The sequence below is a fragment of the Gopherus flavomarginatus genome, chromosome 5, assembly GCF_025201925.1.
Source record: "Gopherus flavomarginatus isolate rGopFla2 chromosome 5, rGopFla2.mat.asm, whole genome shotgun sequence".
NCBI classification, from domain to species: Eukaryota; Metazoa; Chordata; order Testudines; family Testudinidae; genus Gopherus; species Gopherus flavomarginatus.
Genome location: NC_066621.1, coordinates 24,436,540 through 24,461,949, shown reverse-complemented (window position 1 = coordinate 24,461,949; position 25,410 = coordinate 24,436,540). Strand labels below are relative to the sequence as shown.

At 49.3% G+C, this 25,410-nt stretch overlaps 1 protein-coding gene across 2 annotated transcripts; it reads right to left on the bottom strand.

Moving 5' to 3' along the window:
• Positions 1 to 1,500: 1,500 nt before the first annotated feature.
• On the bottom strand, positions 1,501 to 16,738 carry MYOG (myogenin). 2 transcript variants are annotated; one of them, XR_007774774.1, is made up of 4 exons: positions 16,215 to 16,738; positions 10,661 to 10,742; positions 3,104 to 3,200; positions 2,181 to 2,268 (listed from the first exon to the last, which is right to left on the bottom strand). XR_007774774.1 is itself a non-coding variant. In XM_050956447.1 (3 exons), the coding sequence occupies exons 1-3, from the start codon at positions 16,692 to 16,694 to the stop codon at positions 2,147 to 2,149; spliced, it is 684 nt and encodes a 227-aa protein (XP_050812404.1). In that variant the 5' UTR covers positions 16,695 to 16,738; the 3' UTR covers positions 1,501 to 2,146. The 2 variants fall into 2 exon arrangements, 1 of the variants encoding a protein (XP_050812404.1); XM_050956447.1 differs by lacking the exon at positions 3,104 to 3,200 and having other exon boundaries at positions 1,501 to 2,268.
• Positions 16,739 to 25,410: the final 8,672 nt, after the last annotated feature.

Sequence of the window (25,410 nt, the reverse complement as noted above, 5' to 3'; positions counted from 1 at the left end):
AGCAATTACTCCTTCTATTAATGCAGCTCAGAGGCCACAATGAAGGACTGGATGAGCAGGAGTCTTAATTTGGTATTGTAGAGAAACCGAGAAAAACACCATTTTTGTTAGGGAAGGGCCCGAAGTTCCCAGTTCCTGTTGTGTCCTTCCGGGGGCAAAGCTGAGGTTGTATTGTGTGCAAAGTAGCATTGTAACGCTTCATTTCCAAGTCGTCAGGTTCTAATGCTGTTGAGCCACAAGGAAAAGAATAAGAGGGTTCAGAAGAGAGCTACATGACCGATTCCCAGCTTGGGATGCATTTATCCCAGAGAAGGTTAAGAGGTCATTTGATCGTCTTCCGAAAGTACCTATGTGGGGGGAAGATTTCTGATACTATACAACTCTTTAAAATAGCAGACAAAGCTTGTTTATGCCACGATTCTGTGGCTGGAAGTTGAACTAGATAAATTCAGGCTAGAAATCAGGTGCAACTTTTTAGCAGTGAGAATAATTAACTATTGGAACAACTTCTGGGGGGTTTCCCACCCTGTAAATTATTTGCTCTTCCTCAAACACTAACTGTTGGTCTCCAAGCAGGAATCACGGGGAGAAATACCCTGGCTTGTGTTATGCAGGGGGTCAGACTAGATGATCACAAAGATCTGTTCTGGCCTTAAAAATCTATGAATCTTGGAATTGGAGCACATGACACATCTGGAGCTTCCTGCGCTGGGCAGTATCTAGCACAAGGTGCTGTGGAGTGGGAGATCCCCATTTTAAGGGACAGCAGGAGCAGGACATCCCCTATTGTTCCTCTGCAGATAGAAGGGGCATTCATCCCACTTCCGCAACAGGGAATCTGGCATTTGAGGTCTTGGAGCTAAGGTGGATAAGGACCAGGCAGATCAAAGGAGGGGTATGGTCCAGTTCTCTGAGCATAGGGCTAGGATCCAGGGACTTCTGCATACAATCTCCAGAGCTGAATTCTGACACTCTGTGCCTTGCCTAGTTCACAGGAGTGTTACTTTATTGTTACTTTTTGTATTGCAGTAGCACCTATCAGCCCCACCCATGGACCTCACCCCCATTGCGTGCTCGGGGCTATACAAACACAGCACAAAAAGTCCATCCCGGCCCCAAAGAGCTTATACTTGGAAAGCATGTTGAGGATGTGTGGTGACTATCAGTTGTAAGGGAAGCTCACAGTACAAAAACGCTGGGAATTACACGAGTGACTAGAAGGGGAACGTTCTCCTATGTAGCACTGATCTAAATTAGTGTCCAATCCAGCTCCCTTTGAAATTAGCACTGGAACTCCCAGTGACTTCAGTCGGGTTGAGCTCTTGCATCTTCCTCTCCTCCGTGTTTGCTTCCAGGACTCCTAATGGAAGCAGATCCACAAGGCTGGCAAGAAGCAGCCAGTCTCCCAGAGTGAGCCATACCTGAGAGAGGGCAGCGGCCCTCAGGTAACACAGAGACCCAGAAACCATTTCAAACGAGACTGCCTTTATTTAAAAAAAAAAAATCCAAATAAGTTAGCAAAAATAACAATAAAAAAACCCATCCCGGCAACTTCACACAGCGCTCAGTAGAAAAGACCCCGATGGCAGCAATTACACAGCTCCTGCGCCTGCAAAATGCCAGCTGGCAAAGGAAGTTGGTCAAACAGCATCTTTTAAAAAAAAAACAACCCCACACACAAACATTGGCCCCCAAAGAAACAAACTTCCACAAACGGAACGAAACACAAAGCCCCCTCTGGAATCCTTCCTTCTCGTGTTGCTTCTGCCCCCCTCCCTTAAGTACCACTTACAATAAATCATGTCAAAATGCTTTGATCAGTGACTTCTAGCCCTTTTTTTCAGAGAGGCTGAGAACCCATAACTCCTATTGAAGTGGGGACTCAGCACCCCTGAAAATTGGGTCACCAGCTTGTGTGTTAATGTAGGCTTCATTTTAAACAGCCGGTTTATCCTTTGTCTCTTAGCTGACCAAGTGGAAACACTCTGCAATGATTAGGGTATTGGATAAGTGGCTTCACCAGTTACAGTCTATGACTTTGGACAGGTAAATACATTTTCCAGTGTCTGAAGAGTTCTGGTGCCATATTTCCACCTCATTACCAGCCGAGGAAGACTCTGAAAAGCCCCCGAGGCTTCTGCCAGCCTCAATTTTGAACCCTCTCTTCTTGGAACGTGACAGCCACATCCTCCACCGCGATGCTTTCAACAATTGAGGACAGGGAGTGGAGGTTGTGGTCTTCAGAGGACTCGTCATTTAACAAGTGATCTACGGAGAGCAAGAGAGGAAACCGAATGAAGGTGACTTTGGGGACCAAACTGCCAATGGAAGTGACTGAGGGAGACCCAAGGGGAATGGCCAGGATCCCAGCAGCTGTTGCAGCTGCAAGAAAGGAACTAATCTGTTCAGGGCCAGTGCGCTGTCCGGAAAGCATTTGCCTTGCTCAGCAAAGTGTTTCTAGCTCTGCCAGGCCATGGAAGATGGGCACTTAGGGTGCGGCTCTCCCATCATTCCTTCAGTTGGGTGTTACAGGGAGTGAAACTTCCCCAGATTTACTGACCTGCCAGAAAAGGTGACAATTCTTCCCTGTTGTGATCCCCTGTCCTCAGCCCTGAACAATTCAGAGGGGTGAGAGAAATGCCAAGCTGTGGCAGACACCATAAGCAGTTTCTGTTCCCGCATGCACAGACCTTTCTAGGGTAAGTGATGAAATGTCAGAGATGGGAAAACACACTCATTGGGTCACGCACACTGTGTCTCAACAGAGCTGGGTCATGAGAACAATCAGAGACTGGAGAACACTGACATGATTAGGACTGTTTCCTCATGTCCCCTCTTATTCATCTCCTCTCAGAGGTAAAGTGTACAAAATAATTAATAATGTAGTAAAGGGAGATAATGTCTAGTCACAAAAAGTTACACAAGAGCAGGGGGATGTTCAATGAAACTGAAAGGCAGCAGATTCAAAACTGCTAAAGGAAATCCTTCTCGCACTCCAGGAGTGCTCGGTGGAACTCACTGCCACAAGATCTCATTGATTCCAAAAGAGTGGCAGGATTCAGAAAAGAGTGAGACATTTATAACAAGGTTAGCATAAGCTGACCTGTAACTATGGGGGCAGGAGGAAGCTGTCCATGAGGGCAGGTTATCCCATAACTGCTAGTGCAGGTTTCTCCCTCTGAAGCAGCTGGCAGTGGCCACTGTAGGAAAGAAGATACTGGAGTAGCTGGACCCTTGGTCTGATCAGTCTGGCAATTCCTAATTTCCTGTTGTCTCATGGACATCTCCTCTCTTGTTAGCAATTACTCTACCCCCCTCCCTCACCCCCCCCCCCACACCCCTTCCCACTCAACACTGGGGGAACATCAGCACTTGCTGAAATGGGAAAAGGCCTTTCAGGAAGCAAGGAATATGGCTGGTTGAAATTTTTCCGTTAAAACTTCTGTCCAACAATAAATTGTGTTTTTGATTAAATGAAAAATATTTGGGTAAAGTGTCTGCTTTATGAGGAACATTTGGGCGGTTTTTTTGTTTTTTTTGGGGGGGGGGGTTGGTTTTTTTTTTGTGTTTTTTTTTTTTTTTTGGTTTTCCAACAAAAAATGGTAAACTGAAGATTTGCAGCAGAAAATGGTTTTTAGCTAAACATTCTTCAGTTTTCAGAATTTTTGTTTTGATTTGTTTTTTTTCCAACAAAAAGTCCAAATTTCCCCCGGAATAAAGCATGCATTTTTCCAGTCAGCCCCAGTCCTGAATGTATTTCGAGATGATATGAGTTAGCAGCTGGAACTAAGGAGGAACCAAAACCACTGGAGCAGCTGCTTTCTCCATTGCCAACTGCAAGTGGGTCCCTCCATCATACAGCCTGCGTCTTAAACCTATGTTGCGTCTACCCTGAATCAGTGCCGTCAGAATAATGCAGCGTGATGGCCTGACAGACAGGAAAGAATATGGATAAAAAAGAACAGGGATTCTCCAGCCACCTTCCACCTAATCAGTCCTGTGTCATGGCTGGGGCCTCAGGTGTTGAGGGCAGCCCTTCTCTCCCGTTTGCTGCCTGTAGCACAGAGGTTAGCCTCCTGAGGACTGAAATGCTGTAGTCTAAATTGAGTCTCAGTATAAGGGTATCTGGGTGAAATGTGCTGGCTGGTATGATGCAGGAGCTTAGACTAGAGCCTAGTCTACACTACACGTTTATACTGAATTTAGCAAAGTTAAACCGATTTAATCCTGCACCTGTCCACACAACGAAGCCCTTTATATCGATATAAAGGGCTCTTAAAACCGATTTCTGTACTCTTCCCCAACGAGGAGTGTTGCGCTGAAATCGGTATTTCCATGTCAGATTAGGATTAGTGTGGCCGCAATTCGACGGTATTGGCCTCCAGGTGGCATCCCACAGTGCACCATTGTGACTGCTCTGGAAAGCCATCTGAACTCGGATGCACTGGCCAGGTAGACAGGAAAAGCCCCGCGAACTTTTGAATTTCATTTCCTGTTTGGCCAGCGTGGAGAGCTCATCAGGACAGGTGACCACGCAGAGCTCATCAGCACAGGTAACAATGCAGTCTCCTGAGAATCAAAAAAGAGCTCCAGCATGGACTGCATGGGAGGTACTGGATCTGATCGCTGTATGGGGAGAGGATTCCGTGCTAACAGAACTCCGTTCCAAAAGACGAAATGAAAAAACATTTGAAAAAATTTCCAAGGCCATGATGCAGAGAGGCCACACCAGGGACTCAGTACAGTGCCGTGTGAAAGTTAAGGAGCTCAGACGAACCTATCAGAAAACCAAATAAGCAAACGGAAAGTCCGGTGCAGGGCCAAAAACATGCCACTTCTACGCTGAGCTGCATGCAATTCTAGGGGGGGGTCCGCCACCAGTACCCCACCCCTGTCCGTGGATTCCGAGGTGGGGCTGGTAATCTCAGCCATGGCTGAGGATTCTGCGGACGGGGAAGATGAGGAGGAGGAAGAGGAGGCGAGCTTGCAGAGAGCACACAGCACTCCGTTCTCCCCAACAGCCAGGAGCTTTTTCTCACCCTGACGGAATTACCCTCCCAGCCCTCCCAAGCCACTAGCCCACACAATGAAGCCATGGAAGGGACCTCTGGTGAGTGTACCTTTGTAAATATAAAACATGGTTTAAAAGCAAGTGTTTTTTAAATGATTAATTTGCCCTGAGGACTTGGGATGCATTCGCAGCCAGTACAGTTATTGGAAAAGTCTGTTAACATGTCTGGGGATGGAGCAGAAATCCTCCAGGAACATCTCCATGAAGCTCTCCTGGAGGTACTCCAAAAGCCTTTGCAGAAGGTTTCTGGGCAGGGCAGCCTTATTCCGTCCTCCATGGTAGGACACTTGACCACGCCATGCATGTAGCAAGTAATCTGGTATCATTGCATGACAAAGCCTAGCTGCGTATGGTCCCGGTGTTTGCTGGCCTTCAAGCAACATCCATTCTTTATCTCGCTGTGTTATCTTCAGGAGAGTGATATCATTCATGGTAACCTGGATGAAATTCAGGGAATTTAATTAAGAGGAAAGAGATGGCCATTCCTACTGGGCTGTTTGGCTGTTGCTTAAAAGAAATCCTTCCTTGCAGGTAGCCAAGCAGGGGGAAGTGGGGCGGGTGATTGGTGCTGAGCTTTTTCGCATTTGGCTAGCAGGGATCTTCCCTGCTACCAGCCACATGGTGGGGGGGGGCAGGGAAGGGGGGTGTTTAGCAGTGATCTTCCATGATACCAGCCACGCGGTGGGGAGAGGGATAAAGCGATCATCCTAGAGAATTGGATGGGGGGGGTGGTTTCTGCTGCGGCATGTTAACAGGAAAGAAGCAGCACTGAACAGGCTTTGCTTGGTATTTGGGAAAGGAGGGCACTGTGTATATGAAGGCTGCAGAAGTCGAAAGACAATGGCTTACCATGGCCGCATACAAGCTGAATTCTGCTGCCCGGACCTGCGTCTGTGAGATCTCTAACACCAGAGCCGCAGGCACTCAATATTAAGATGCAAAATGCGACCTTGTAGTGAAATCACATGTGCTATATAAGGTGAATACTGTTGTTCACCATGAAAGAGTATAAGCATTGTTCTGTAAAATGTATCTTTTTAAATACTTCTCTCCCTTTTTTCTCTCCCTCATGCAGCTGCAAACTTTTCAAGCCTCCCTACTCCATCCCGAAGGCTATCTCAGATAAGGCAGCAGAAAAAAAAGACGCGAGACGAAATGTTCTCGGAAATCATGGAAGTGACCCGCAATGAAAGAGCTCATCTGAATGAGTGGAAGGACGTGGTATCAAATTACAGGAAAGATGCCAGTCAACATGAGGACAGGAGGGACGCTCGAGATGAGAGGTGGCGGCAGGAAGATCAGCGGTGGCGGGATGCAACGCTGGGGCTGCTGCGTGATCAAACTGACATGCTCCGGTGTCTGGTGGAGCTTCAGGAACAGCAGCAGGATCACAGATTGCCGCTGCAGCCCTTGTGTAACCACCCTCACCCCTCACCATGTTCCATATCCTCCTCACTCAGATGTGTAAGAACGCGTGGGGGGAGGCTTCGTGCACTCGCCCACTCCACCCCCGTGGACAGCCCAACCAAAAGGCTGTCATTATTTTGAAATTTTTTTAGTGGCCTTTTTCTTCCCTCCTATCCTCCTCCCAAACCACACCGGGGCTACTTTGTCAGTTCTCTCCCTCTTTTTATAATGAATTAATAAAGAATACATGATTTTTAAACAATAGTGACGTTATTTCCTTAAGCAAGCTGTAATCCAAGGGGGAGGGTGGGTTGCTTACAGGGAATGAGTCAATCAGGGAGGGGGGTGGGGTTCATGAAGGGGAAACAAACACAGCAGTCACACCGTACCCTGGCCCATGATTAAACTCGTTTCCAAAGCTTCTCTGATGTGCACTGCTTCCTGGTGTGCTCTTCTAATCGCCCTGGTGTCTGGCTGTGTGTAATCAGCGGCCAGGTGATTTGCCTCAGCCTCCCACCCCACCATAAAGGTCTCCCCCTTACTCTCACAGAGATTGTGGAGCACACAGCAAGCAGCAATAACAAAGGGGACATTGGTTTGGCTGAGGTCTGAGCGAGTCAGTAATGTGCTCCAGCATGCCTTTAACGGCCAAATGCACATTCTACCAGCATTCTGCACTTGCTCACCCTATAGTTGAACAGCTCCTGACTACTGTCCAGGCTGCCGGTGTATGGCTTCATGAGCCATGACATCAAGGGGTAGGCTGGGTCCCCCAGGATAACTACAGGCATTTCAACATCCCCAACTGTTGTTTTCTGGTCTGGGAAGTAATTCCCTTGCTGCAGCCGTTTAAACAGACTAGTGTTCCTGAAGACGCGAGCGTCATGAACCCTTCCTGGCCATCCCACGTGGATGCTGGTGAAACGTCCCTTGTGATCCACCAGTGCTTGCAGCACCATGAAAAAGTACCCCTTGCGGTTTATGTACTGGGTGCCCTGGTGCTCCGGTGCCAAGATAGGGATATGGGTTCCATCAATCGCCCCACCACAGTTAGGGAATCCCATTGCAGGAAAGCCATCCACTATGACCTGCACGTTTCCCAGAGTCACAACCTTTCGTAGCAGCAGCTTAATGATTGCTTTGGCTACTTGCATCACAGCAGCCCCCACAGTAGATTTTCCCACTCCAAATTGATTCCCGACTGACCAGTAGCTGTCTGGCTTGCAAGCTTCCAGAGGGCTATTGCCACTCGCTTCTCAACTGTGAGGGCTGCTTTCATCTTGGTATTCTGGCGTTTCAGGACAGAGAAAAGCAAGTCACAAAGTTCCATGAAAGTGCACATACGCATGCGAAAGTTTCGCAGCCACTGGGAATCGTCCCAAACCTGCAAAACTATGCGGTCCCACCAGTCTGTGCTTGTTTCTCAGGCCCAAAATCAGCATTCAATGGCTAGAACCTGCCCCATTACCATCAGGATCTCCAAAGCGCAGGGGCCTGCGGTTTGAGAGAATTCTGTGTCCATGTCCTCATCACTCTCGTTGCCGCGCTGCAGTAGCCGCCTCCTCCTCCCCTGGTTTTGCAGGTCCTGGTTCAGTATAGACTGCACAATAATGCGCGAGGTTTACAACGTCCATGATTGCTGTCTTGAGCTCAGCAGGGTCCATGCTTGCTGTGCTATGGCGTTTGCAAAGTTCACCCAGGAAAAAAGGCGCGAAACGGTTGTCTGCTGCTTTCACGGAGGGAGGGGTGAGGCTGTACCCAGAACTACCCGCGACAACGTTTTTTGCCCCATCAGGCACTGAGATCTCAACCCAGAATTCCAAGGGGCGGGGGAGACTGCAGGAACTATGGGATAGCTATGGGATAGCTACCCACAGTGTAACGGTCCGGAAATCGACACTAGCCTCGGTACATAGATGCACACTGCCGAATTAATGTGCTTAGTGTGGCCGCATGCACTCAACTTTATACAATCTGTTTTAAAAAAACGGTTTCTGTAAAATTGGTATAATCCCATGTAGCAGGGTGGACCACTGCTCCGGCCCTGAAAGGGTTAAAACAGCCCTGGATAAGGACTGGGCTGGAGAAAGCAGCCTTTTAGTCTGGGCTGATTGGGGGAAGTGGCAGCAGCTGGGGCCACACCCCAAACTGAGCAACAGGCCCTTATATAAAGCAGAGAAGCCAGGAGCACAGTCTCTCTCTGCCTGTAGAGGGAGAAGGGCCTGGCTGCAGGGAGCTAGTACTGGGGGTTGCAAGGTGCAGCCCAGGGGTAGGCCAAGGCAGCGGGTCCAAACCCTCCTTGTCAGTGATGAGTTGGCTGATACTGCAGTCTGCCCCGGGTGTGGGGCTAGACAATGACTGGCAGTAGCCATACACTGAGGCAAGGTGGGAATAGAGGGGGAGGGGGTTCCCTAGGGAAGAGAGACCCTGAGAACAAGGGGTCACTGCCAGGGGGCAGCACCCTATGTAAAAGGGCACTGGGTCCAGGGAGGGACACGGGGCCAGTAGCTGGAAAGACGGATCACCGGCCTGCAGAGGGCGCTCTGGACACTGGACTGAGCTAATTCCCGAGGATGACCAATAGGAGGCGCCACGGGGGTGAGGCCGCCCGGGTTACATCCCGTAGTGTAGACATACCCTAGGATGTTCTCTTCGAGCCTTAAACGCTCTAAACCCCTCAAAGAAAGGATGAGGTTCAGCTCAGGCTTTACAGCTGGGGTGAAAATAGCCTGCTGTGCCCAGAAGGGGAAACCTGCAATGCAGTGATGCTGAACGAGGCTTAGGGTACATCTCACAGCAAAAAAAGGCCCATGACAGGGAGTCTCAGGGTCCATTGACTTAGGCTCATGCTGCAGGACTAAAAATAGCAGTGTAAATATTTGGGCTCAGGCTGGAGCCTGGGCTCTGAGACCCAGCAAACTGAGAGGGACTCAGATCCCAGCTTGAGTTAGTTGACCTGGCTCTGAGATTCACTGCCACGGCGGGGGCGGGCGGCATTGTGCTGTGTAGACGTACCCTTAGTGGGGAGAGGGGACATCAAGCCTGACATGAGTTTGCAATGTCTGAATCCTTTTGCGGTGCAGAAGAAAGGCCAGTGTAATTCTAGGCATGTGCGGAGGCATCTGCTCCCGATTCTCAAATCGCTGAAGAGGCAGCAAAGGGGCAGGCTAGCTCCACAGGTAATATCCCTCCAGAAGAGAAGTAATGCCTGGATTCTCCTGAACTCGGAGGGATAGCTCAGTGGTTTGAGCATTAGCCTGCTAAATCTAGGGTTGTGAGCTCAATCCTTGAGGGGGGCATTTAGGGATCTGGGACTAAAATCAGTCTAAGGATTGGTCCTGCTTTGAGTAGGGGGTTGGAACTAGATGACTTCCTGAGGTCTCTTCCAACCCTGATATTCTGTGATTCAAAGAGCATCTGAAGTCTCATCTCTCAGAATAACAAAAGCCTGAAGGATGAGAAAAAAGGAACCAAGAACCCTTTCTCCTTCCCTATAGAGAAATTCCTCTGGGGTCTGGGAAAATTTGGCTAAGAACCACCCCTGACCCCTGTGTGTCCTCCTTCCACATGGGGACATCCCCCACCACCACAACATTCCTCTGGTCCTCCCACCCTATCTGCTGAGGCTTCTGGAGGAGGTGGTCTAGTACCAGGCCCACTCCCATCCCTCAATCGCCATAGCAACAGGACTTGAAATGCTGCTACCTCGGCCATTCTCACGCCTGGCCAGGCGGGCAGGGCTTGTAGACCCCTGAGGAGGCTCTGGGAAGATGAGCTGTTGGGTACACAACCTATCGGTTGATAAAGGATCTGGGTCCTGCTGCTGCACCAAAAGGGTGACAGGTCATCAGCTGCCCCTGGCTCAGAAGATGCTGCAATGCGGATCTGAGGATTAGCTAGGCAGCCACGTGCCTTCTGGAAGAACCATCTGGACACCCCTTGAAAACAATGGAGTGGGGATGATGGCCTCTGGACCCACCAAAAAGACAAGGCAAAGGGGAGACGGGGCCTGTTGGGAGGAGAGGAGGTTATGGGAGAAGAAGGGGATAGGGAGGCCTTTTGGAGGGAGCTGTATTCCGAAAGCTCAGAGAATTTGGATAAACACCCAGTTCTCTGAGCTGAACTCTTCATCCCAGAAGCACTGGGACCAAGAGGCCAGTCTGGGGCATGTGCTCTGCTTACCCCCAGGGTGACTGCTGAACTCCAGTTGGGTGCTCCACTCTGGGCTGCAGGAGGCGCTGTTGGACCCACACTCACTGGCCACCTATAATTAGAAGGAGACAATCACCGTTAGGGTTACTCATGCCAAGAGCTCTACCCTCACACTGGATCAGATCCTGGGGTCATCTCCCAGGTATGCTCTGAAATGCTCTACTCAGTTGGCCCAGATGGGCCTAGCTCACCTCTCCCTCAATACCAGTGAGAAAAGCAAACCTGTTTTAAAAATCATGTTCAGTCCATGTGGAAACACACAGCCACTGTCTCCAACCTGCTCAGAGTGAGAAGTCCTATGCTTTAAATATTAATTAAGAATCCAAGCAATGAACTCCCAAGATGGATTCTGTGAGACTCATGGGCAAGTGGCAGCTCAGATCATCAGATCATTAATGGCCGTTTTGTTCTCATGGGAGCTGAGAGTGTATGAGAATTAGGGAATTGTTGTTCTACCTTAACAGGTCCCGTAATGGTCTAGCTCAGTCCTTAGGAATATTTTTGTCCCCTGGAGCTCATGACGGAATCTCCATTCTTGGGATTCAAGAAAGAAAGGGACAGTAAATTGGACCCCAACAGGATCAGCTGCTGTGAAGGACAATAGGGGCTTTAACTCTTGTGAGTCTTTCTACATATCTGTGTAGAGCCAATTGTTAACAAGCCTCGAGTTGGGAATTTTTCTGCTGAGGAGGAGGCAGAGACCCCAGCAGATGGACCAAAGACAAGGGGAGCAAAGAGAAGGTTTGAGGAGCACAAATGCAGTGTGAGAAGAAATAGGGGCACTGGGGAAAAGCTCCTGAGGAGACGTGTGAGCAGGGAAATGCACCTTGGCCCATGAGAGGAGAAGTGTGAAGTGAGTTACTGAACATGGCAGAAACTGGAATGGAAGCAAGAGCAAATGAAGGGAAAGGGAAGGGCCACCCTCACTGGAGCTGGGACATGTTGTAGCACCTAGTGCCATGGCTTCCCCTGTCCTACTGGCATGGTTCTGTACACGTCAGCTGCCTCGCAGCCTTGCCTTGGATACTCAGCACTTCTCACAGCTGTGTGCTCCAGCTCTTTCCTGGGCACACCCGCAACCCACCAAATGGCATCTCAGCTGGTAATGGCTCCTCCCACCTCCTCTCTGAAACCACGGTGTGGGGAGCTGAACCGTGCTGAGATCCAAATGGGGCCATACTGGGGACAACTGCTCAGATAAGAGTTCTAGTTTGGAGCCGTTACACCACCTCCTGGCAAACACTCATTGCATATAAACAGACCTGTCACCTAGACTCCTGGGCACTATCGTAGGGGAGACTGGGGGATAACAGAAAATGCCATTGGGTAGGGCTACACTGCAATTGGAGGTTATGCAACAGAAATCCCCACTCCTTAGTCCCCATTGGGCTGGTGTTCACTAGAGTTTGTTACCTGGAGTTAACTGAGTGCTAATTGACTTGTAATACTTAACACAGTTGTAAAGGCTGGGATGGACCAATTACATGTTTGATCAAGGCTACAAACACCACAGGGATTAGCCTAGGGTTGCTTCTCCACCGGGTGGATCATGACCCCAGGGAGGAAGGGAGTGTCAGAACAGGCAATCAGTGGCCCAGGGGGGCATTGAAAATGTTATTACAATCTCTAAGCAAAGAAAATCTTGCTCCCTCACTGCTGATGTTTCAAGGTCGAGTACTGTCTGCCACCCTCTCAAGGGTCTCGCACAAGTACATTCTATAGGCATAGCATTGACACATTAGTTACTCTTGCCTTGCAAACGTAAGGGGGCCACAAATATTTCACTTCAAAGAATGGGTTACCAACCTGAAAAGGTTGAGAAACACTGGCCTAGGGTGAAGATCAAATGTAGCCTGACACGAATGTGGTGGGGGGGGGGGGACGGTGTCCACACCAGCCTTTTTTATATCTTGAGATAACTGGCAATTCTTTAACTCCAGGTAAAAAGTCTAGTGAAGACATATACCCCTTTTCTCTTCTCACACATTAAACAGGGAAACTGCACAAAATCACTGGCATTTATACAGACTGATCTGCTCCCCTGGGTTGCGAGAAGCTGTCTTCACTGCAAAAAGAGAGATGTTTTTTGTCAAGATGACTAGCTTGAGAGAGCGATCTTGATGTAAAATCCTGGTGTAGATAGGACACTGTAGTTTTCACTTCGATGAAGCAAGTTTTGGTAAACCCCAGGAAGGGGAGAAAGGCTATAGATTGATCTCATCTAGCTATATGGAGGTAAAAGCTACTTTTGCCTTGTTTCCACAACGTTTTTACAGCAATGTAACCAGCTTGAAATAAAAATGCACCAATTCTTTGTAGTGAAGATATCACCTGCATTTGGAAAGACATTATTGTTTAACAGAATCAAAGGCATTAGTGAATCAAAATTCATCTTCTCTTGTATTTTGTTTTTCTGTGGTGATATACATTGTTCCAATGATCCAGTAAGTTAACCCACAACCATGATCTGGTTGAAAAATGGTAAGTATTGTCCAGGAAAAAAATGAAAACTTTTGCATGGTTTTTTTTTTGAAAATTATTTTTCTACTCAGTGAATTGAAATGTTTAATGTTTGTTTTGTTTCAGAGAGAAAAGGTGGGTGACATAATAGCTTTTATTGGCCCAACTTCAGTTGGTGAAAGAGGCAAGCTTTCGAGCCACATAGTGCTCTTCTTCAGTTCTGTTTCATGTTTAATTGAATATGTCCATCTTGTTTGGGCTTTTCATTTCCTTGGTTTTTGTTTGTTTTATCCCCAGGGAAAAGGGAGGGAAATGAAAAAACTGGAGAAAAAAACTAAAAAACCCAAAAAAACAATTTAAAATGTCAGTTCATAACGAAACAATGTGAATTTTTCAGTTTGACTTTTGTCCAAAAATAGAAAAATGTCATGGAAATGATTTTTTTTTCACAAAAATGTTAGATTTTACATTATACACTTAAAGTAAAAGCTTTTAATATGTTCTACCAAGGAGTTGGGAGGAAGAGAAGAGGTAAGGAGGATAAAATAGGTAAAAGAAAAGTTAGTAGCCCTGACAGTTTAACATAGCACTTGCCTGGTTCAGGTTGTTTTGGTAGCAAATTCCAATTGAGCATACTTTCTAAGTTTTCACGCCTTTGTTCCTATAATTTTGCCTCATCTGGTTGTTTACTTGTGGAGATTTTTCTTAATTTTGATCATTATAATGAAAGAAAAGCAATGAAACAAGAAACACAGCCAGATCTGCGCCTCAGGAACTGTGATCCATAGAGCACGGGCAGCGAGAGATTGCAAACAAAGAGCTCCTCCGGTGAGGTCCTGAACACCCTCAGCTCCTGTTGACCACAATAGGAATGTGAAGAGTGCTGAGCACCTCACAGGATTCAGCCCAGAATGCATTGCAGTCTTTCACATTTCCTAAAATGTGCCAAGAAGTTATGGAAGTTTTGCAGTATTAACTCTTAAATTTTTATCAGGAGTCTCATGATAGTCAGCATTCTTCTTAAATCTCCAGCTCCTGAAGTCAAGTGATTACATGGCTATATCAGCTGTCTTTTTTTTGTTGTTTTAAAGTAAGTTTCTAGCCCCGGGGGTTGCAGAGAAAAGCTTGACTGGAGTGTAACTCTAGTGGTTGAGAAACCAGGGGGCAAATAAAAAGAACCCACTTGTATTATCTTTTAAAAATCTCATCATTTTTAAGACCGTCTTGTGGTGGTGGTGGGCACTGACCAGAGCTGGGCAAAGAATGGATTTTTCAGCTTACTGGCAATTCCAAAACATGTAAAAAATAAAACTGGCTTTGGTCAAACTGAAAACAAATGTTTTCAATTTTTTTAGGAGAACTGAAAAGTACAACAAAAAATTCAACGTGAAACAAAAAAATGGACCCAGCTCTAGCCCTGACTCATGAGTTTTGAATGTGTACGGTTGGCAGTTCTGGTTCTGAGACTCCGGGTTGGGCCCAGATGCCCTTGTGTGGCACTTGGATGGACACACAGAATAAAACAAATGTGCTAAACAAGTGGCCTCTTTCCCAGACACACCCACGTCCTTTTGCCCTCTCCTTTGCACACGCGCAGGGGCTTGCCACTCAAGTGCCATCTGCTGCAAAGACAGTTCTAGGTGCCAATCGCACTTGCTGGAAGGATGTGCAGACATTTGCTCTTAGCATTCCTGGCTCAGGGGCCTTTCTATGAGACTAGCAGAGGAAGTTAACTTTTTTTTATTGCCTAGAGCATTTACTGCCCAAATATTATGATCCAATATATACAGCATGTACCAGATTCTCCATTACACGGCATCTGCTCTAGCCACACAGGGTCCAGGCCCAAGGCTGTTTTAACAGAGCAAAGCAAAGCAGTGAGAACACTGGTGAATCTGCCCTGATGCATACACCTGCAGGAAGACATCCTATGCACAGTATAGCCACTCTTTTCTGGGCAATGCCATCATGCAGGGACTGTGTCTTGTTACAGGCTAAGCCTTTGTGAAAGGGGAAAGAATGGTGCTTGCCCATGCAGAGAGGCACATCTAAAGATCCCCCTTGGTTTGCTTGTTGGCATTATCAGCAACCATGAGTTGTACCTGAGCTTGGCCTAAGGAGGAGCCTGGGGGGTTCTTGTGGAAGGGGTTATAAGGCATAGCAGGCATTTAATACTGAAAAGTAAAACCGCTTTGCACCCTGTGCCCATGTGGCTGCTTGCACTGACCAGGGGATTGTCACCCGCTTTCTTGACTGGGCTCCACATGCCCCTTTCTGGGTCACTTTTGCCAGCCCATTTTCAGATGTCACCAGCCTCCACTGTCAGCCCTTCTAGTCCACTTTCCACTGGACTAGGAGGCAGGAGGTGCAAATGCACTCTCCATGGCTGGAAAGTGGTGGTTGCTCTGCTCCCTCTCTATGGGCCGGGGTTGGCTATGGAAGCTGCGGTCTCTCTATGAGTGGGGGCCGGCTATGGAAGCTGCGGTCTCTCTATGAGTGGGGGCCGGCTATGGAAGCTGCGGTCTCTCTGTGGGCGGGGGCCGGCTATGGAAGCTCCGGTCTCTCTATGGGCGGGGGCCGGCTATGGAAGCTGCGGTATCTCTATGGGCGGGGGCCGGCTATGGAAGCTGCGGTCTCTCTATGGGTGGGGGCCGGCTATGGAAGCTGCGGTCTCTCTATGGGTGGGGGTTGGCTATGGAAGCTGTGGTCTCCCTGGGTGGGGGCTGGCTATGGAAGCTGCGGTCTCTCTATGGGCGGGGGCCGGCTATGGAAGCTGTGGTCTCTCTATGGGTGGGGGCCGGCTATGGAAGCTGCGGTCTCTCTATGGGCGGGGGCTGGCTATGGAAGCTGCGGTCTCTCTATGGTTGGGGGCCGGCTGTGGAAGCTGGGATCTCTCTATGGGTGGGGGCCGGCTATGGAAGCTGCGCTCTCTCTATGGGCGGGGGCCGGCTATGGAAGCTGCGGTCTCTCTATGGGCGGGGGCTGGCTATGGAAGCTGCGATCTCCCTGGGTGGGGGCTGGCTCTGGAAGCAGCAGCTCCCTGGGTGGGCTGATGGGCACTTACCCCTGGCTGCGAGGCAGTGCTGCGGTAACGCAGGTCCCTCTGCTCCCGCTCCTGCTGGTTGAGGGTGCTGAGCAGGCTCTGCAGGCGCTCAATGTACTGGATGGCGCTGCGCAGGATCTCCACCTTGGGCAGCCGCTGGTTGGGGTTCAGTAATGTGCTCCGTTTCAGGGCCTCGAACGCCTCGTTCACCTTTTTTAACCTCCGCTTCTCCCGCAGGGTGGCGGCGCGGCGCCGGTCGATGGAAACCGTTTTCCTTTTGCAGATCTTGCATGCCCAGGGCAGACACTGGCCGGGGCAGTGCTCAGGCAGGGGCGAGCCCTTCTCCTCCAGCCCCGTCCTGCCCTCAGGACACAGCCCCAGGCCTGGCCGCTCCTGGTACGCCCCCTGCTCGTAGCCCTGCAAACGGGAGCTCAAATAGTTTTCACCATCGTAAAATCTCTGGTCTGGAAAGAAGTAAGGGCTGGTCTCGAAGAGCTCCATGGGCAAGTGGCTGGCGGGGAGCAGCCTCCTCAGAGTGTGCGGCTGAGCAGCGGCTGCTCTGTCTCCTAACACCAACTGTTTGGTGGCATTTAAACCCTGGCGCTGGCATTAAATCACAGAGATAAATATAGAAAAACCTAAAGGAAACCTGAGCCTGCCCTAAGCTGCTGCCTCACATCAAAACTTGTCCATCTGATTTCATGTGCTCTCCCTGCGGGGATTAGGCTGCCCGGGGCTGTTCTGCGTTTGGGGAGGGACGGGGGGGCTGGCATGTGTTGGACAGCGGCTCGGCCACCTCGCAAACAAGGGCCTTGTTTGAGTCCTTCTCACTTCTTCTCTTTCCAGCGATACTGATGATCAGGCTGGGCCAGGGGCTGGCAGCTCCACACTGCATTCCTGCATCATCTGCTGCCTTCAGTTACTGCTCCCGGCCAGGGACAGGGCCAGCACCTCACAGCATGGCCCAGGGCCAGGCCCAGCCTGTACTGAGGAAAAAGGCCAGCTCAGCTCCCAGCTCTGACAGGGGCGGCCCTCAGGGTGTCTCTCACACACCAGACCCTGCCCACACCACAGGCTTGCACTGCCCCTGCCCTCACACCCTGCTCTGTCCCGAACCACAGGCCTGTTCTGCCTGGAGCCTCACACACTCTGCTCCTCCTCTCACATCCTGCCCCACTCTGCCCCTCTGGTCATGCCCCACTGTACCCCTCCCCTCACACCCTGCTCTGCCTGGCACCTCGCACACTCTGCCCCTCCCCTCACATCCTGCCCCACTCTGCCCCTCTGCTTGTGTCCCACCCTACCCCTCCCCTCACACTCTACTCTGCCTGGCACCTCACACACTCTGCCCCTCCCCTCACATCCTGCCCCACTCTGCCCCTCTGGTCATGCCCCACCGTACCCCTCCCCTCACACCCTGCTCTGCCTGGCACCTCGCACACTCTGCCCTCCCCTCACATCCTGCCTCACTCTGCCCCTCTGGTCGTGTCCCACCCTACCCCTCCCCTCACACCCTGCTCTGCCTGGCACCTCGCACACTCTGCCCTTCCCCTCACATCCTGCCCCACTCTGCCCCTCTGGTCATGCCCCACCCTACCCCTCCCCTCACACCCCGCACTCTGCCTTGATCCTCACACTTTGCCCCTCCCCTCATTGCCCACCACACTCTGCCCCTCCACTCATACCCAGGACCGGCGCTAGGGTTTCTCGCTCCCTAGGCACATGGCCATTTCGCCGCCCCCCGCAATGATCCCGCGGCTCTGCTGGAGCTGCTGCAGTCATTCCTGCGGAGGGTCCGTTGGTCCATGGCTCCGGTGGAGCTGCCGCAGTCATGCCTGCGGGAGGTCCACCGGAGCCGTGCAAGCAGCCGACCGTCCGCAGGCAGCACTGCGGCAGCTCCACCGGAGCCGTGGACCAATGGACCCTCCACAGGTACCACTGCGGCAGGTCAACCGGAGCCGCCTGCCGCCCCCCCCCGGCAAAATGCCGCCCCTCCGAATAATCCTGGCGCCCTAGGCGATTGCCTAGGCTGCCTAAATGGTAGCGCTGGCCCTGCTCATACCCCACCCTTCCCTTCCCCTCACGCCCCACTCTGCCTGGAGCCTCACACACTCTGCCCCTCCCTTCACATTCTGCCCCTCCCCTCACATCCCGCCCCACTCTTCCCCTCCCCTCATGCCTCGCTCAGCCCCACCCGCTCCACTCATCACCTCTCCCCTGCTCTGCTCCTCCTCTTCTCCCCTCATGCACTGCCCATCCCCTCACCCACTTGCCAGTCAGATTGCCCACTCTGACACATTGCTCACTGTGCCCCTTATCCCACCAGTCTCTGCCTGTCACGTTGCCCCTCAGCCTGTCCCACCTCTCTGTCTCTGTCCCCTGGTCCCCCCATCCTTTCACCTGCTCTTTCTCTGACTCATTGCTGTGTCTGACACTCCAATCCACCCTCTCACCAGCCTGGCTGGTCTCTTGACTTTGGGCTTCATCCTGCAATTCCTCCCACACCCAGAACTCCCAGTGCAGCCAGAAGTTGTGGCAGGAATGTACGTGAGGGATCGAACCTTTGGTTTGTACCAAACACAGCACATGCTCTGATCTCTCTGCAGCCCAGCTCCCTCTTGGAGCATCACCTTTCCTGGTGCCAGGCTAGAACCCTCTCTGGTGCTCATACTCATCTTCTTCCCTCCCTGTCCCAGCTACCCATCCATCCTATTACATACCCATCTATTTATCCCTGCCAATCCTCATCCCTCCCTCCAGCCCCATACACACTTATCCATCCATCTCTCTGCACACTCATCCCTCCCTCCTCACACTCATCCATCCATCCATCTCCCTACACACCCATCCCTCCCTCCTCACTCACCCATCCATCCATCCACCCCTGTACACACCCATCCCTCCCTCCTCACACTCATCCATCCTTCCCCCTACACACTCATCCCTCACTCACCCATCCATCAGTCCATCCATCCATCCCTGCCAATCCTCATCCCTCCCTCCATCCTCATACACACGTATCCAGCCAGCTTCCTATATACCCATCCCTCCCTCCTCACACTCACCCCTTCCACACTCATCCATCCCTGCTAATACTCATCCTTCCCTCCATCCCCATATACACTTATCCAGCCAGCCCCCTACACACCCATCCCTCCCTCCTCAAACTCATCCATCCATCCATCCCCCTGCACATCCATCCATCCCTCCTCACACTCACCCAGCCATCCATCCACCCATCCCTCCCTCCTCACACTCATCCATCCATCCCTGCCAATACTCATCCCTCCCTCCAGTCCCATACACACTTATCCAGCCAACTCTCTACAAACCCATCCCTCCTTCCTCACACTCACCCATCCATCTCTCCCTCCCCCTACACACTCATCCATCCATCTCCATACGCATCTATCCATCCATCCCTGCCTATGCTCACCCATCCCTCCAGCCCCCTACACACCCTTCCACCCCTCCTCACGCTCATCGGTCCATCCATTCCTCCCTCCCCCTACACACCAATCCATCCAGCTCCATACACATCCATTCACCCATGCTCACCCATCCTGCCAGCCCCCTACACACCCATCCATCCCTCCTCACACTGTCCATCCCTCCCTCCCTCCCCCTACACACCAATCCATCCATCTCCATACACATCCATCCACCCATGCTCACCCATCCACCCAGCCCCCTACACATCCATCCATCCATCCCCTTCCACACTCATCCATCCATCCCCATAATTGCCCAGCGCTTCCTCCAGTGGTCCCCAAACTTTCCATCCTCCCCATTATATTGCTCCCAGCAGAACCCTAGGAACCAGGCCAGTCCCAAAGGTGCTGGAGATTAGTCAGTGTCCTGTGGTTTATCATCAAGCATTTGTATTGTGGTAGCACCTAAAGGCCACAACCAAGTTGGGCCTCACTGTTCTAGGTGCTGTACAAGCATATAATGAAAAATAGTCTGTGCCCCAGTTAGTGTTCGTGCTGAGCAGCCAGGAGTCCTGCTTTAAGGCTAGATTTTCCAAAGAGCTTAGCAGACTGGCTCCAGAACTCTTTCAGGAATCTGGCCCCACATCAGGGCATGATGCTCAGTGTATCCCGTGGGAAGGATGAAAGACAAAGTGAACAGTTGTTCCAAGGAAGGTAGAGATTTTGCACTGGATATTTACAGTGATAAGCCATCCCCTCCAACAGAAGTGAGCATCTTATTGATACTAACACTTCCTCCTCCACCACCATCTCAAACAACTGGGCAGACATTAACTAAGGGAGCTTCTCCTCTCCCCTGTGTGTCTCCAATTTGCAAACTGGGAAACTGAATCACTGAGAAACTGAGTCACTGTGTGCAAACAGCAGTGCCAGGATTTTGACCCACATCCTACCTCCTAGCCACCTGCTCTGGCCACATCCCTCCATCTTTGTCTTTAGTGCTGATTATTTTTGCATCAGGAACGTAAAAAAACTTCCAGCCATCTCCTCCAATTCGGGGAGAGCCATTCTCCTACTCCAGGCCAAATACCAGCTGCGGGATTGGTCAGTGGAAAGAATGTCAGTGAAGGGAAGGGCAAAATGTGATAGTATTTTCCTTCCCCAAATCCCCACCCGCAGTGGGAGGAACTTGCAGTTTAACATTCACTTCTTAACCCCCATGCTTAAACTCTCAGTGACTTCAGGCAGACCTCGAGCATATTTAGAATCTGCTGCTGGTACAGGCAGAAATCAAAGCTGCCAGCAGTTTGTCTCTAAGGACTGGCCCCTTTCTGGTGTCCCCTACTGATCTGCGACCACTGGAAAAGTGGCACCCATTCAACTTCTAAAAGGAGACAGAGTGTCATGAGCCAGAGGATGGGATTGTGGCCCTTCCCAGTCCAGATACTCTCCATCAGCATGTGAGATTTTCCATTACCAGATAGGAGCAAAGGTCACAGAAGGCCCCCACAGGCTGTAAGGTCCAACTTTCCACCACTTCCCAACTCCATGAGTGTGTTCTTCTGACCCCTGAAGTGTGCTTACCTCCTACCCAACCCCACCCCACCCCAAGTGTGCTATCCACTGTGCCATCCCCTCCGCAGGACTGGAGCACCCTACAGGATTTAAGACAATTTTGTCTGATCCCTTCCAGGCTCACTGCCCCAGCAGCTGCAGCCCATTTGAGTCTTGTCTGAGTCTGACCCAGACCAAACCCTCTGCTAGCATCACCCCCGATGGAGATTGCTGTGGGTGGAAGCCTTTAAAACTTTGCTCACAACAGTAAGGGGAACTGGCAGAAACACAAAGGCCTTTAGAGAGGTGCTGAAAACTGCAGGCCCTGTGTCTGGGCAATTCGTAATTCGTAAAACTCTGTCTGCCAAGGAAGTGTGGAAGTGTTATAGCATCTGAGGTTTCATGGCAAATAGTTATACAAACTATAAAACTGTTGGAAGAACAACAGTGACACAGAGCGTGGGCTTCACACTCCACGTAGCTCTGGCGTCAATTCTGGCCTGGTAGGGTTAAGGACAAGAATTCTTTAAATATATCAGGAACAAAAGCGATTCCAGCAGCAGTGTAGGTCCGTTACGAGATAGAAGCAATGCAATGGACAGGAATGAATAAGAAAAGGCAGACGTGTTCTGCAAATACTTGGATTCTGTGTTTGGAAAGAAGCTGATGATGTATTCACAGCTTGCAGTGATAATGAAATACTCTCCATTCCAATACTAACTAGGGAAGACTCAAAGCTGTATCTACTGAAGTTAAACATTTTTAATCTGCAGGGCCAGATAACTTGCACTCAAATGTAATAGAAGAATTATTCTTAGTGCTCTCTGAGCCATTGATATTGATGTTGAAAAGAGCTCTTGGACCACTGATGTGGATTTCTAATGAATCTTGGAATACTGGGGAAATTCCAGGGGGGTTGGATCCACGTTAGTCTGACATTGATCCTGGGCAAAATCATGGAATGGCTGATATGAGATGCAATCATTAAAAGAATTAATGGATGGCAGCATAATTACTGCAAATCAATGTGGTTTTATGGAAAATAGATCTTGTCAAACTAGCTTGATATGGTTTTTGATGTGATTACAAGTTTGGTTGATAAAGAAAATTTGCGTTGACATAATATACTTAAACTTCTGTAAGGAATGTGACTGTTCCACACACAGCATGCTACTAACACCCTAATTTTAAAAATTAGCAGTGTACAAAATCAAAGTAGCACATATTAAATGGACTAAAACCCAGCTGACTGATAGATCTCACAAGGATTTGTTCTTGGCACAGTGTTATTCACTACCAACGGTTTGGAAGAAAATATAAAAACATTGGTAAACTGATGGAGTGGTAAATAATGACAAGAACAGGTCAGTAACAGAGCAATTTGGATAATTTGGTAAACTGCGCTCATCTGAACAGTAAGAATTCTAATATTGCAAAATGCAAGGTCACACATCTAGGAATAACCTGGCCTTTGTAGGTCATACTTACAGGATGGGGAACAGTTCCCTAAAATGCAGCGATTCTGAGAAGGACTTAAGAGGTTATGGTGGAAACCAGTTGAACATGAGCTCACAATGCAATGCTATGGTTAATAGAGCTAATATGACCCTTGAATATATAAGCAGATGAATATCAAATATGAGTAAGGAAATGGTATTAACTATATATAGTATTGCAGAGACCATTACTAGTATACTGTGTCCAGTTCTGGTGTCCACATTTTTTAAAAGGGTATTGAAAAATTGGAGACGCTTCAGAAAAGATTTACAAGAATGATTCAAGGTCTTGTAGCAAGAGACTAAAGAAGCTCAATTTATTTACTTTATCAAAGGGAAGGTTAAGAGGTGACATGATCGTGCTCTGTAAGATCCTACATAGGGAGAAGATTTCCAGAGGGCTCATTAATTGAGCAGACAATGACAAAATAGAGAAGCTGAAGACTTCTTGGACAACCAGATTTGGGAAGCATACTATCCTGGATTCAAGTAAGACATGAACTGGCCACCAAGGAATCTGAGAGAGATAAGAACCTAAGAACAGTCATACTGGGTTAGACCAAAGGTCCATCCAGCCCAGTATCCTGTCTTCTGACAGTGGCCAATGCCAGGTGCTTCAGAGGGAGTGAACAGAACAGCTAATCATCAAGTGATCCGTCCCCTGTCGTTCATTCCCAGCTTCTGGCAAACAGAGGCTAGGGACACCATTCCTGCCCATCCTGGCTACTAGCCATTGATTGGCCTATCCTCCATGAACTTTTCTAGTTCATTTTTGAACCTTGTTATAGTCTTGTCCTTCACAACAACCTATGGCAAGGCGCTCCGCAGGTTGACTCTGCATGGTGTGAAAAAAAAAACCCTTCCTTTTGTTTGGTTTTAAACCTGCTGCCTATTAATTTCATTTGGTGACCCCTAGTTCTTGTGTTATGAGGAGTAAATAACACTTCCTTATTTACTTTCTCTACACCAGTCATGATTTTATAGATCTCTATCATATCCCCTCTTAGTCGTCTCTTTTCCAAGCTGAAAAGTCCCAGTCTTATTAATCTCTCCTTGTACAGAAGCTGTTCCATACCCCTAATCAATTTTGTTGCCCTTTTCTGAACCTTTTCCAAACCCAATGTATCTTTTGTAAGATGGGGTGACCACATCTGCATGCAGTATTCAAGATGTGGGCATGCCATGGATTTATATAGTGGCATTATGATATTTTCTGTCTTATTATCTATCCCTTTCCTAATGGTTCCTAACATTCAGTTTGCTTTTTTTGATTACCACTGCACATTGAGCTGATGTTTGCAGAGAACTATTCACAGTGACTCCACGATCTCTTTCTTGAGTGGTAACAGCTAATTTAGACCCCATCATTTTATACATATAGTTGGGATTATGTTTTCCAATGTTCGTTACTTTGCATTTATCAATACTGAATTTCATCTGCTCTTTTGTTGCCCAGTTATCCAGTTTGGGACTTAACTATCTCGAGTAGTTTTGTATCATCTGCAAATTTTGCCACCTCATTGTTTATCCCTTTTTCCAGATCATTTATGAATATGCTGAACAGGACTGATCCCAGTACAGACCCATGGGGGACACCACTACTTACCCCTCTCCATTCTGAAAACTGACCATTTAATCCTACCCTTTGTTTCCTATATTTTAACCAGTTGCCAATCCATAAGAGGACCTTTCCTCTCATCCCATGACAGCTTACTTTGCTTAAGAGCCTTTGTTGAGGGATCTTAAAGGCTTTCTGAAAATCTAAGTACACTATATCCACTGGATCCCCCTTGTCCACATGCTTGTTGACCCCCTCAAAGAATTCTAGTAGATTTTTGAGGCATGATTTCCCTTTACAAAAACCATGTTGACTCTTCCCCAACAAAATATGTTCATTTGTATGTCTGATAATTTTGTTCTTTACTACAGTTTCAATCAGTTTGCCCGGTACTGAAGTCAGACTTACTGGCCTGTAAATGCCAGGATCATCTTTGGAGCCCTTTTAAAAAATTGGCATCACATTAGCTATTGTGACAAATTTCTTCCTCTACCTTGGTGGGTCCTGCGCTTATTGGCAGATTTTGCTAGCCTCAGAGATCTTCCTGTATTGGATCAGGAGTTGGAAGGTTTGGGGGGGGACCCAGGCCCATCCTCTACTCCGGGTTCCAGCCCAGGGCCCTGTGGATTGCAGCTGTCTATAGTGCCTCCTGTAACAGCTGCATGACAGCTACAGCTCCCTGGCCTACTTCCTCATGGCCTCCTCCAAACACCTTCTTTATCCTCACCACAGGACCTTCCTCCTGGTGTCTGATAACACTTGTATTCCTCAGTCCTCCAGCAGCACTCACTCTCAGCTCCTCGCACCTCTTGCTCCCAGCTCCTCACACTAGCACCACAAATTGAAATGAGCTCCTTTTGAAACCCAGGTGCCCTGATTAGCCTGCCTTAATTGATTCTAGCAGCTTCTTGATTGGCTGCAGGTGTTCTAATCAGCCTGTCTGCCTTGTTTCCAGGCAGTTTCTGATTGTTCTGGAACCTTCCCTGTTACCTTACCCAGGGAAAGGGGACCTACTTAACCTGGGGCTAATATATCTGCCTTCTATCACTCCCCTGTAGTGGCCCTGGCCAAACTAGCCATCTACAACATCAGGGAGAGGAGGTTGGCCGACAGGATTTCCTGCGACTGTGGGGCCTATTTCCGCTTCTCCGTCCATTCACGCATCCGGGCAGAGTTCC